We start from the raw sequence: 13821 nt of genomic DNA on the forward strand, positions 1-13821 counted from the left end.
AATTGAAAGTGGAAAGAGTGATCATCTTTGTCTTGTTCCTGATCTTAGAGGAAAAGCTTTCAGCTTTTCACCATTGAGTGTGGTGTTAGCTGTTGGCTTGTCATATATGGACTTTATTATGTTGAGGAATGTTCCCTGTATACCTACCTTTTTGAGAGTTTTTATCATGAATGAATGCTGAATTCTTTTCCTGCATCTGTTGAGATTATCATATGATTTTTATTCTTTGTTTTGTTAATGTGCTACATTCACATTGATTGATTTATGGATTTAAGCCATTCTTGCATTCCAGTAATAAATCCCACTTAATTGTGTTGAATGTTTTTTTAAAAACTTTTTTTAGAATATTTATTTATTTTTGAGAGAGAGCATGCAGACATAGGTGGGACCGGGGGAGCAGAAAGAGGGAGACAGAGGATCTGAAGCAGGCTCTGAGCTGTCAGTGCAGAGCCTGATAGCTGGGCTCAAACTCACAAACCATGAAATTATGACCTGAGCCCAAGTCAGATGCTTAAGTGACTGAGCCACACAGGTGCACTGAGGTTTGTTTGTTTTTCTGATTCAGTTTCATTACTAGTATTTAGTGTATTCAGATTTTTTTCTTCCCGATTCATTCGTGAAAATTGTATTTTTCTGGGAATTTATCCATTACTTCTAGGTTGTCCAATTTCTTAGTATATAAGTTTCCATAGTAGTCTCTTATAATCTTTGTATATTTGTGGTGTTGGTTTTAACGTCTCTCCTCTTTCATTTCTGATTTTATTTATTTGAGTCCTCTCTTTTTTTCTAGTTGAGTCTGGGTAATGATTTATTGTTTGTTTCTTTGTTTTTATTTTTTTAACGTTTATTTATTTTTGAGACAGAGAGCACAAGTCGGGGAGGGGTAGAGAGAGAGTAATACAGAGAATCTAAAGCAGGCTCCAGGCTCTGAGCTGTCAGCACAGAGCCTGACGTGGGCCCCGAACTCACTAACCACGAGATTACCACCCCAGCCAAAGTCAGATGCTTAACCGACTGAGCCACCTAGGTGCCCCTGTGTGGTTTTTTTTTTTTTCTAGTTCCTTTAGATGTAAGGTTAGATTGTTTGAGATTTTTTTATTTCTTGAGGAAGTCTTATATCATTATACTTTCCTCTGAGATCTGCCTTTGCTGTGTCCCAAAGATTTCAGTGTCGAGTTTACATTTTTGTTTGTCTTAAGATATTTTATTATTTTCTCTTCAATTTATTTGTTGACCCATTGGTTATTTACTTGCATATTGTTCAGCCTCCATATGTTTTTGTTTTTTCCAGTTTTTTTCTTGTGATTGATTTTCTAGTTTCATACTGTTGTGGTCAGAAAAGATGCTTGATGTGATGTCAGTGTTTTTAAATTTATTGAGACTTGTTTTGTGATCTAAATGTTATTTATCCTGGAGCCTGTTCCATTTGTACTTGAAAAGACTGTATTCTGTTCTTTTTGGGTAGAATGTTCTGTATATATCTGTTAGGTGCATGTGTTCTGATGTGTCATTGAAAGCCAAAGTTTCCTTATAGATTTTGCATATACCTGTGTTGTCATCTGTTGATGTAAGTGGGTGTCAAAGTTCCCTACTTTTACTGTATTACCATCAATTTCTCCCTTTATGTCTGTTAATATTTGGCTTATATATTTAGATGCTTCTCTGTTGGGTGCATAGATATTTACAGTTGTTGTATTCTCTTACTGGGTTAATCTCTTTACATTAAGTAACGCCCATCTTTGTTTTAAAGTCTGTTTTGTTTGATGTAAGTATTGCTGTCTCAGCTTTTGTTATTGTTTCCATTTGCCTGGAATATCTTTTTCCATCCCTTTACTTTCAGTCTGTATGTATCTTTAGGTCTGAAGTGAGTCCCTTGTACGCAGCATATAGATGGGTCTTGTTTTTTTATCTATTCAGTTACCTAGTTACTTTGATTGGAGTATTTACGTTTTTTGATTGGAGCATTAAATGTTCATTTACATTTAAAATCATTATTAATATTTACTGATTGCTATTTTGTTAACGATTTTCTAGTTGTTTTTGTAGTTCTTCTAGTCTTTTTTCTTTGCTTTTCTCCCTTGTGATTTGATGACTTCTTAAAAAATTTTTTTTTAATGTTTATTTTTGAGACAGACACACACACACACACACACACACACACACACACACACACACACACGGAGTGTGAGCAGGGGAGGGTCAGAGAGAGACACACACACAGAATCCGAAGCAGGCTCCAGGCTTGGAGCTGTCAGCACAGAGTCTGACCTGGGGCTTGAACTCCCAAACTGTGAGATTATGACCTGAGCCGAAGTCAGCTGCTTAACAGACTGAGCCACCCAGGCGCCCCCGATGACTTTTTTTAGTGTTAGGCTTGGATTCTTTTCTCTTTGTTTTTTTGTGTATCTGTTACTTGTTTTAGCTTTGTGGTTACCATGAGGTTCAATATATAACATGCTATGTATATAGCAGTCTATTTTAAATTGATGGTCACTTAAGTTCAAACACATTCTTAAAGCACTTTTGTTTTATGTATTTGATGGTACATTTTATATCTTTTTATTTTGTGTATCCCTTAACTAATTATTGTAAACAAAATTGATTTTACTGCTTTTGTCTTTAACCATCATACTAGTTTTATGAGTGATCTAATACTTTCACCATATATTTGCTTTTCCTGGTGAAATTTTTTCTTTTCATAACTTTCTTCTATTTATGGCCTTTTCTACCTTAAGAAGTCCCTAAAGCACTTTTTTTTAAGGTCAGTTTAGTGGTGATAAAGTTTTTTAATTTTTGCTTGTCTGGGAAACTATCTTTCCTTCACTTTGAATGATAACCTTGCTATCTAGACTATACTTGGTTGTTGGTTTTTTTCCTTTCGGCATTTGGAATGTCATGCTACTCCTTTGTGGCTTGCAGAATTTCTGCTGGAAATCAGCTGATAGACTTAGGTGATTGTTGCTGTATACATAATATTTGCTTTTGTCTTGCTGCTTTAAGATTGTCTCTTTAATTTTTGACATTGCATTATTATGTGCTTTGCTGTGGACCTCTTTGGGTTCATCTCCTTTAGGGCTTTCTTCCCTTCCTTGGCATGGATATCTGTTTTATTTTCCAAGTTAGGGAAATTTTCAGCTATTAATTCTTCAGATAAGTTTTTTTGTCCTCTCTCTTTTCTATCTGGGACCCTTATAATGCAAATGTTAGTATGCTTGATGTTGCCCAGGCGTCCCTTTAACCTATTCTTTAAAAATCCTTTTCAGGATGAGTCCCACTACTCTGTCTTCCAGATTACTCATTCATTCTTCTGCTTCCTCTAGTGTATTTTCCACTTCATGTTTTGTATTTTTCAGCTCTCATAGATTTGTTTTTTATATTTTCTTAACTCCTTGTTTAAATTCTGAATTCATCTATTCTTATCTCAAGTCTGGTGAGCATCTTTATGACCATTATTTTGAATTCTTTATCCAGTAGATTGCCTATTTCTGTTCTATTTAGTCCTTTTTCTGAGATTTTGTCTTTTCTTTCATTTGGATCGTATTCCTCTATTTCCTTGTTTTGTCTGTCTCTCTGTTGGTTTCCATATATTAGATGGGTCACCTGTGGCTCCTGGTCTTGAAAGCAAGTGGCCTTATGTAGAAGGTATTCTTTGGGCCAAAGTAATACAATTTCCCTTGGTCAGCAGAACCAGGCACTCCAGGGATAGTCCCTGTATGGGCTCTTCGCACCCTCATGTTCTGACTGGGCCACAGTGCTCCTGGCTGAGAGGCCTGTTGTGAGTGTGGTGGTGGTGGAGTTAGCTCCTGGTATAGCTGGCTGCCAGGCCCCACTGTGACATGCTGAGCAGGCATGCTCGGGGGTGTGGAGCTGGGCTCCTGGGCCCCTGGCCTTTCCCAGGTCAGGAGTTGCTTTGGAGGGGTACCTGTCAGAGCAGATAGGTTAAATAGGGTAGGTCTGCAGGGGAACACTGGACTGGGTGAACAGTTCTACCAAAGTAGATGGGAGAGTTTCAGAACTGGTGGTGCCTGCCAGGAGAGGGCCAAGTAGGCTGAAGGAACGCTTCCATTTCTGGAGAAGTTTCCTACAGATACCTGCTCTTCTGCATACTTCCTAAAATTAGTCCATAAATGTCCTTCACGTATGGTCCAGGCATGTTTCAAACTACTGCCACTGTGCTGGGCCTCCCATGAATGATATTCACTGGCTCTTTGAAGAGCAGAGTCTCAGTTTCCTGTAGACCTGTGGCTCTCTCTCATAGTTAAGTCCTGGTGATTTTCAAAGCCAGATGTTACGGGGGCTTGCTTTCCTTGTGCAGATCCCCAGAGAGAGAGGGTACTTTATGTAGGGCTTCATCCCTTTGCTCCTTAGGTAAGACCTCTGCACCTGTGATATCTGGTTCCTGACTATGTCGCTGCCCCTACTATCCTTTTTTTGATGGGCTTTTTCTGTATATCTTTAGTTGTAGAAGAGGTGTTCTGCTAGTCTTCAGGTCATTCCCAGAGTGAGTTGCACTGTATGTACTTGTAGCCGTGAGTGTTATGGAAGAGAGAAGCTCTGGATCTTTGTTCTCTTCCATCTTACCCTCCTTTCTTTTTCTTTCTTTCTTTTTTTTTTTTTTAATTTTTTAATGTTTATTTTTTGAGAGAAAGAGAGGAGGAGGGCAGGAGGGAGGAAGGGGGGGGGAGAGAGAGGGAGGGGGTGAGGGTCAGAGAGAGAGGGAGACAGAGTCCAAGCAGGCTCCAGGCTCTGAGCTGTCAGCACAGAGCCCAATGCGGAGCTCGAACTTAGGAACTGTGAGATCATGACCCTAGCCAAAGTCAGACACTCAAAGTCAGACTGAGCCATCCAGGGGCCCCTTCCCCTCCTTTCTATTAAACTTTTGGTAAACAAGTATATAAATGTAAGGCCTGAAGCTTTTATCCTGTACCTTGTTTTACAACCAGTGGTGACTATGAGTTTTTTAATTAACTTGGTAAATGTAACCCTCCTCAGTGTCTTGCCTGTTCTCTCCCCTGACTCTTCAGGGTGTTAAGACCTTCTCTTTTGTATTATAGCATCCTTTGCATACCTTTATCATAGCAGTTATTATGTTGTATGTTGTAATTATTGGTATATACTTCTGTATTCCTTTCAATGGAATGTAAATCTTGAATGTGGATATTCTCTCATTTCTAATGTTCCCAGTAACTTGCACAGTGCCTAGCATATAGAGGATAATTATAGAATGAATAAGCTGAATTAAATGGAATGAATTGATAATGATTTGAGAATAATTAGAACAATGCTTCTTTTGAAGTATTTATTTGAAAGGCCATAGGGCCATTTATTTTTTAAATGCCTATAGGTTAAAGCAGTATATATCATATTTGTGTTGATGAACTAGTTCTTTTTGAGTTTCCAATTCATTGTGTATTGTTGCTTTTGTAAAATCCAATAAAAATTTAATGCCAGAAAAAATGTCATAAAAAAGAGACATGTAAAATACAGGCACCAATTTTTTTATTATTAGATTCAATAGACATAAACTTACTCTCAACTTGTGTACTTAGCTTTTTGTGGATTAGTCACAAACAATCTGTGGAGCTTTACTTGTCCATGGACCATATTTTGAGAACTGTATAAAGCACTGTGTTAAATGCTTTACAAATATTATCCACTTTAATTTTCATAACCCTGTGGGGTGTAGGTACTGTTATTGCTATTGATAGGAAATTGGGCAAGTGAATTATCCAAGGACACTAGATGCCACACAAAACAGCCAGGATTCAAACCCAGGTAGTATAGTGTTACTTCAGAGTCCATGTTCTAGTCTTCTTATGAGTTTGCAAAGATGAGATGAGGTAGCGTGTTAGTCTGAGACTGTCTAGAATGGACGTAGATGCAGGCAAAGAAAGTTGCAGTATAAGTGTAATTAATATGCCTTAGAAAAAGAGAATGTGAAGGGTCCCATAATGATGTTCATATAAAAGTAGAATTATGGAGGATGCTGACCAACTGTTCTTTTATCCTATTAGTGAATCAGCATTTGTTTTCATATCTTAGTTCATTTTAAAATATCTGATTTGCAAAACAAAATAGTGATGGTATGTCTTTGAAGTACATGTCTTTTTGCTGTGACTCAGTGTCATACACTGAGTACTTTGTTTCTTCTCTTCCTCCTCTTCTTTGCTTATTTGCTAGCATAATCATCCTATTATTATGATTACACTCATACAAACACGGATAATAACATTTCCTTTTACAGATACCAGTATTTTCAGAACAAAATGTAGAGATAATATGTTAATGGTAGTAGATGATTATACTGCTGTCTTGTTTTTTATCATTAAATTCTTGATATCATGAAATTGGCAACTTAGAGAATATTTCAGTTTTAGTAGTAGTATGTTTTGTACGTTAAAAAATTTTTTTCTTCCTATAGAAATCTGGTTAAGAAGTACTGTCCCAAACGTTCCTCCAAAGATGAAGAGCCAAGGTAAATTCTACACTTGTTTATTATTGCATATTAAAATTTAAAAAATACTAATATTTGTGTTATTTAGTAAAGTAAATATGCTGTTAGCCCTTTATAATGATTTTTTAAAGTTTTAATTAAATCACAGTTATATGAAGAAGGAACGACTTTAATAAGAATGAATATTTCAGTGGGCTCAGTTTTCTGAAATAGTTGAAGTATGTGGGACTTCACCTGAGTCACTTAGTCTTCCGTATTTTTTCCATACTTGATTCTGTAGTTGTTAGCTTATTAGATTCTTGCTTTTACTCTTAGAGGTATTAAGATAGTTTGACTGGTTGGTTTAAAGGGATAATGAAAAGGAATGAGGTTGTCAGGGTAATCTTGGAACTCTGAATAAAAGTTTGGGAATTACTTATGAGCTTTTTGGTCTTAAACAGGGGTATGTGGATGGCTCTGAAATGCAGAAACAAAGAGACTAGACTTAAAACAGCTTTGTGTATAATTGTTAATTGTTAGGATTCTTAGGTTTAGTGTTAACGGAGTTCTATCTGAGCTATTGCCTTCAGCCAAAAGAATAGTCTGGCAGTGTATTCAGAGTAGATCTATACATTTTAATACAGCAATTCTCTTTGTTTCTTTCCTTCTCTCCACACACATTTTTTTACCCTTATTTTTGCCCCTTCTTACCCCTCTTTTGGTGCCAACTATAATGGCACTTTACTTCCATTCAGGATGTGGGCAGGCATACAAGCAGCTCTGTCCAGAGCTGATAGCAAAATTGTTCTGTAGATCAGCCATCGAGATGCATTTGAGTGGTATGATTGGCAGGTTCTGTCCTCGAGAGCAAGCGTATCATCTCTGCACCAGGTTCAGCTGCCAGTCCTAGGAATCCAACCAAGTGGGCCAGTCACCCCAGCTCAGGCCAGTCACTTGGCTACTTAAGAGATTCCAGTATGTCAAAAGAGCCTGCAGGTAGTATTCTTAATATTTTTTGACCCCATATATCCCTTTATTTATAAATTAAGACTACTTGAAAGTATACAAACATATACAACTTGAGCTTAATATGGGATTCTTTCATACAAAGTTAATTTGGAGTTAGTAGTGAAGAAAGAGTTAGGTTGAGTATGTTAAAATTTGTCAAGTGTCAGGCTGAATCCATACCTCACAAAACACATTTGTAAAGAAAATAAAGGAAATTTCACCATTTTTTAATATGTTTTTGTCAGGTTTACCTCGTGTATAGCCTTTTTTAACATCCTTAACGAGTTGAATGACTATGCAGGACAACGAGAAGTAGTAGCAGAAGAAATGGCGCACAGAGTTTATGGTGAATTAATGAGATATGCTCATGATCTGAAAACTGAAAGAAAAATGGTAATTATTGTTTTTATCCAGTTATATATAATATGAAATATTTTCACATAATTACTTTGCTTTTCAAAGTAATGTTTGTTCAGTATAAGCTGGTTTTCTGTTTCACTCAGTTTCTTCTAGCCAAAATCATCTTAAGATACTCTTGCTAATTTGTAATCTTTTTGGATTTAAGACCAAGATTTGATAACCTACAGCCCATGTGCCAAATTTAGCTTACTGCCAGTTTTTCTTAGTTCCCATGGGCTAAGAATGGTTTGTACATTTTGGATAGTTGAAAAGAAGATCAAAAGAATATTTCATGGTATGTGAAAATTGTATGAAATTCAAATTTCAGTGACTATAAATAAAGTTTTATTGAAACAGGCCCATACTTATTCATTTATGCATTGCCTGTGGCTGCTTTTGATTATATCAGAAAAGTTGAATATTTGTAACAGAGACCACATGGCTTGCAAAACCTAAGATATATATCTGACCCTTTATAGAAAACATTTGTCAACCCTTAATTAAGACATATGTATTTTTCTAGAAATTATATCTGTTTTAAAGGTTATGCTTACAGTATTCAGATAATACCTATAAAATGCATTTGAGAGTTTTGCTCTACTAATAATCTCTTCCTAAGTCTTGATATCAAGTTATATAATTAGTACCTTAAAAAAATTAAGCGAAAGCGTTTGGGTTTTTTAAAGATTTTTAGTATTTAAATGTAATTTTTTGTTTGTTTTTTTGTTTTTTTTTCTTTGGTTATGATCATCAGCATCTTCAAGAAGGACGAAAAGCTCAACAGTATCTTGATATGTGCTGGAAACAGATGGATAATGTGAGTTATAGTGTCTTCATGCTTAACATAAAATTTTATAGACTAGTTTAGCCCTAAATTCTCCTATGCTTCACATCTATTGAGTTGAATATTTCTCTATGTATTTATTCATTTTTAACATTGGTATAAAAAGAGAATGTGCATTTTGTTATTTTTTTCTGTATGGTTCTATACTTATACCAACTCTGTGGTCTTCAGATATCTGTAAATGTTTAGGAAAACAGTTTTTGACTTTGCAGTAGTTACTATAAACTATTGATAACAGGGTAGGAGTAATGGGGATATTAATAGTGATGTATCTTAGAAGACCATTTGACAGAGACTGAGAGGACCTAGATCGTAGTTGTACCTTTTATGAGTTCTCTTGATTTCATCCTTAGAATATGAAAATTGAAGATTGTGGACTAGATTTGTGAAATGTTTCTTCCAGTTCAGTGATTCTATCATGAAAATGTTCCTAGTACTGGACTCCTGGTCATAGACCATTCAAATTATAGGAAAGAAAATACTTGATAGTATTTATAGATAAAATTATAAAAGTGCAATAATTATTTACTATAAAAACTTTCCAAAGGTACTTGCTAATGTGGTTTTTCTTAGATATTCTGGCATACAGTCATTTGAAAAACAATATGTCTGCATGGAACATTGTTGTCTCCTTTCCTTAAAATTCTCCGCCAAATGATGTTCTGTAGTACAAGATTAATACTCTTTGAACCCTCAGGTTCGCAAGCAGCTTACTCTTTACTTGCGTATTTTTATTATGGACACTGTATTCCTTGGAAATTATGCTAAAAGGAGTTTTCATGTTATGTTAATCAGTTTAGTTTGTAATTGTTGGGAAAGGGACTTTCAAGTTTGAGATGAAAAAACCTCGTGTATATATGTGTTTTTGGCCATTTTTTCTTGTTTTAAAACCACATATTTAGGGGTGCCTGTATGGCTCAGTTGGTTAAGCGTCCGACTCTTGATTTTGGCTCAGGTCATGAACTCACAGTTTGTGGAATTGAGCCCTGCGTTGGGCTCTGTGCTGACAGCACCGAGCCTCCTTAAGAGTCTGTCTCTGTCTCTGTCTCTGTCTCTCTCTGCCCCTTCCCTACACACACACGTTTCTCTCTCTCTCTCAATAAATGTTTTTTTAAAAAAACACATATTCAAACCTTAGGTTAAATTTCTACTGTATGAATATCATTGATGTAAGATTCTAGGCACCAGTGCTGATTGAGAATTTTTAGTGCTACTAATAGTCTCTTTCATTTTTGTTTTCATTTTCATTCTAATTGGTTTTAACAAGACTTTTAGGGAGTGTTTACATTTATTAAATTTTAAATTACCTTAGCTAGCATTCTTAGAATCTGCCACCTAATGAGTATGTATGTGTTTTCATTTGCACATAATAACAGACTCCTTCCTACACTCATGAGTCATTGGTGCCTTTAAAAACTTGTGTTGACACAAATTATTTTTGTTATGTGCTGACTTGCCTTTAGAACAATTGACAGGGACGCCTGGGTAGCTCAGTCAGTTGGGTGTCCGACTTCAGCTCAGGTCATGATTCACGGTTCGTGAGTTAGAGCCCCGTGTTGGGCTCCGTACTGACAGCTCAGAGTCTGGAGCCTCCTTCAGATTCTGTGTCTCCCTCTCTCTGCACCCCTCCCCTGCTTGCCCTCTGTCTGTCTCTCTCTGTCTTTCTCTATCTCTCTCTCTCTCAAAAATAAATAAACATTAAAATTAAAAAAAAAAAGAATAATTGACAGTTAATAAGCAAAAATTATAGGGGTCACAAGAAAGAAGCATCAAAACAAAATGTGGGAGTAATGTCTTTAAGACATTGATTAGCAATACCATTAAAGGTGAGTTCAGCTCAACTCGTATTTATTGGAGGCATCCTTGACATGTACTGAGTCCTGGTACAAAAGTGAATAGTGAAAAAAGTGATTAGTGACGTAGTCCTTATTTTTGTGGAGCCTGTGGTCTAATGAGGGAGACAAATATAATTTCTGTGGAATTTGCCGAAATATGTGCAGGATCCCATTTCTTCTCTATCTTGTTTAATCAAGAAAATGAAATTGTAAGATTATTAATATTTTTGAAATTATTGAGAGGAGATTTAAAGAACTGGGAGAAATAAGCTAAATTAGTGACAGAGTATTGAAAATTGAGGAAAACAGTTTAAAAGACAGTTATGAACCACAGGATAATGAAAATAGGCCACCCTGGTATTAAAGATGGAGGGCAGAAGAGAATAGCCTGCAAAGAAGATTTTGAAGGAATGGTGAGAGATTAATATGAAAAAAGTACCAAAGATGCCAGATCTATCGGTTAGTGGGTTTAGGTAACAAACAGAGCATGCAGATTTATAAGAACAGGGCTCAGAAATGGAGCAGTTCCAGAGTTGGTCCATAGCTCAGTGATGTCACTAAGGCTGCTTCTCCTCTCTGTGTCTACTTTGCCATCTTGACCACGTTGGCATTTTTCCTCAGGCTTGTCCCCTTATGGTCAGGAGTTGAATGAAGCAGCCAAGCACCACATCCTCATTCAGTTGCATGCAGAAGCAGGAAGAAGAGGGCATTTCTTTTCTAACTGTTCCTTTTTATCAGGGAGGGAAAACTTTCAGAAAAATCCCCAGCAGACTTTCTAATGGGTGCCTTTGACAGGATGAGATTATTTAACCATGCTCCAGATGTGGCAAGGATCAGCTATTTTCAGCTACACTGAGAGGTGGGCTTTTCTAAGAAAAACTTTTTTTTTAAAGTTTATTTATTTTGAGGGAGAGAGCATCAACGAGAGAGGGGGAAAGAGAATCCCAAGCAGGCTCTGCACTGTCATTGCAGAGCCCAGTGTGAGGCTCAGACTCACGAACTGTGAGATCACGATCTGAGCCACAAGAGTTGGCCACTTAACCGACTGAGTCACCCAGACACCCCCAAAACAAACATGTTTTATGCAAAGGATCAATAATCAGAATGGGAGCAGGAAGCTAGAAGTTAGTGGAGTGGTTAGCACTTTTACATTTCTGAAGGAAGACAGTTTCCAACAGTTTCATACCCAGCCAAATTTTATCAGTTAAAAGTGTTGGTGAAGTTATTTTTGGCCATGGAGACTTAGCTCCCACAAATCTTCTAGGAAGCTACTGCTGAATGTGTTCTAGCAAAATAAGGAAATGAACCAGGAAAGGGGAAGGTGTGGAATTGGGAAATAGGAGATTCAAATCAAAGGAGAGGTAAAAGGAATCTGATAATGGTGAAGGGAAATTGCAGGGTAACAGCTATGTAGTAGGTCCACTTTGGTGTAACCAATCCAAATTTCAATAACCCAAATTTCAGTAGGTCAAAGCCTTTGGAAGAGATCTCATCAAGAAAGTAAAATTTATAGAATTCTGAATATGTTTGAATTAACTGAGGACAGATTTTTAAAAATTTTTTTTAACATTTATTTATTTTTGAGACAGAGAGAGACAGAGCATGAACAGGGGAGGGGCAGAGAGAGAGGGAAGCACAGAATCTGAAACAGGCTCCAGGCTCTGAGCTGTCACCACAGAGCCCAACGCAGGGCTTGAACTCACGGACCGTGAGATCGTGACCTGAGCCGAAGTCGGACGCTTAACCAATCAAGCCACCCAGGCGCCCCGAGGACAGATTTTTAAAGAACTGTGTAAACTAGAGTTGACTTAAAAGTACATTTACAAAAGTATGTAAAAAGGTACATTGAAAACTAAGCAAATTTAGTCTAGGAATTAAAAAAAAAAAAGTTTTGTTTGTTTTTTTCGGACAGCTCAGAGCCTGGAACCTGCTTTGGATTCTGTGTCTCCATCTCTCTGCCCCTCCCCCCCAATAAATATTTAAAAACTTTAAAAAGTATGCAAGAAAGGAAATATGGTATATATTGCATGGCTCTATTATGAGTAGCTTTTACCAAGTCGTAGCAATTTGTATTAAATAAAAAAAAATTTAAAGGCCGAGTTCTGGGCTAATGGTATTCCTGAGACACCTGGAACAAACAGTAAGAAACCACTTTGGAGGGACATTCCCACATCCCACCACAAAAAATAAAAACAAGCAAACACCAAAAACAACCAAATAAACATAAAAAACCAAACACAAAACACCACACAAAGCAAAAAGTCCTCTGAAGATGAGCTTATAATAAATAATTAGAAAATACATGTGATTTTTTTTCTTACTAGCAAAAGATGAAGTATATAATATTAACTCAGGCATGCCTATGATTTTTTTTTCCTTCACAGTCTATAATGTCTGATATTTAAGTTACATGGGTTATTTGTAATACTAAAATTTCTTTTCTACTTTAGAAAAAATTTACTTTTAGTGTGTAATTCTATACAGTGTACAGTGGCAACATTTTAAAGTTACGAGGTAAATTTTATTTCTTAGTGTGATATTTTAATTTTTTAAACAGAGTAAAAAGAAATTTGAAAGAGAATGTAGAGAGGCAGAAAAGGCACAACAGAGTTATGAAAGATTGGATAATGATACTAACGCAACCAAGGCAGATGTTGAAAAGGTAAGAAATAATCCAAACTGACTTTGATATAAAAATATTATTACTTGCATGTGGAGGGTCATTGTAATATTTGTATTAGTATTAGATTTCTCCAAGAGAAACACTACGTCTAAATCTAAAATATACAAATATTTGTGTAGTTCAAATCACATGTTAGTCGGATTGTGTTTATTTTATTGTAATGTCTTAACTGCATTCAGAATGCATAGGAAAGATATAATTGCTATTGAGAATGAGTTTCTAAACTAAAAAAAAAAAAAAAAAAAAAGAATGAGTTTCTATCCTATTCCAAAACAGAATAGGAAGTCTAAGGTATGTTGATGGGGTATGCAACTGGGGGTTGGGTAGTGTGCTTCCCTAACTTGACCCAAGACAAAACAAGATTAAAGTGTCAGAAGTATGTGATGTTAGTTAGCTATTTATGTTTTTGTTTCATTCATTTTGGAAAACTGAACTGTTCGTCGCTGATTCTGGGCCAGATGTTTTATAACATAACTATTTGTAAGGATCAGCCCGTAACTACTGCTGCTTAGCTTTTCCTTCTTTGCTGTATGTTCTTTATCTTAGAACATTGGACATTTCAGAGGGGTAATTTTCTGCATTCCATTTTCTTTACCACTTAAAGCCATAAAATTATATA

The 13821-nt window shown here is 36.2% G+C and overlaps 1 protein-coding gene across 6 annotated transcripts in view; it reads left to right on the plus strand.

Annotated features, from left to right (window-relative positions):
• FNBP1L (formin binding protein 1 like) overlaps positions 1–13821 on the plus strand; it is a 133349-nt gene that overhangs the window by 78351 nt on the left and 41177 nt on the right. For 5 of the 6 annotated variants that reach the window (XM_053214469.1, XM_027058570.2, XM_053214467.1 and 2 more), the window contains 4 exons: positions 6422–6475; positions 7687–7834; positions 8595–8657; positions 13077–13181. In XM_053214469.1, coding sequence (XP_053070444.1) covers positions 6422–6475; positions 7687–7834; positions 8595–8657; positions 13077–13181 — 370 coding nt within the window. Of the gene's footprint in view, positions 1–6421; positions 6476–7285; positions 7430–7686; positions 7835–8594; positions 8658–13076; positions 13182–13821 lie in introns of those variants that run through there. The other variant, XM_053214468.1, reaches the window with a different exon arrangement.

This window comes from Acinonyx jubatus, chromosome C1 (genome assembly GCF_027475565.1).
Source record: "Acinonyx jubatus isolate Ajub_Pintada_27869175 chromosome C1, VMU_Ajub_asm_v1.0, whole genome shotgun sequence".
Classification (NCBI taxonomy): Eukaryota; Metazoa; Chordata; class Mammalia; order Carnivora; family Felidae; genus Acinonyx; species Acinonyx jubatus.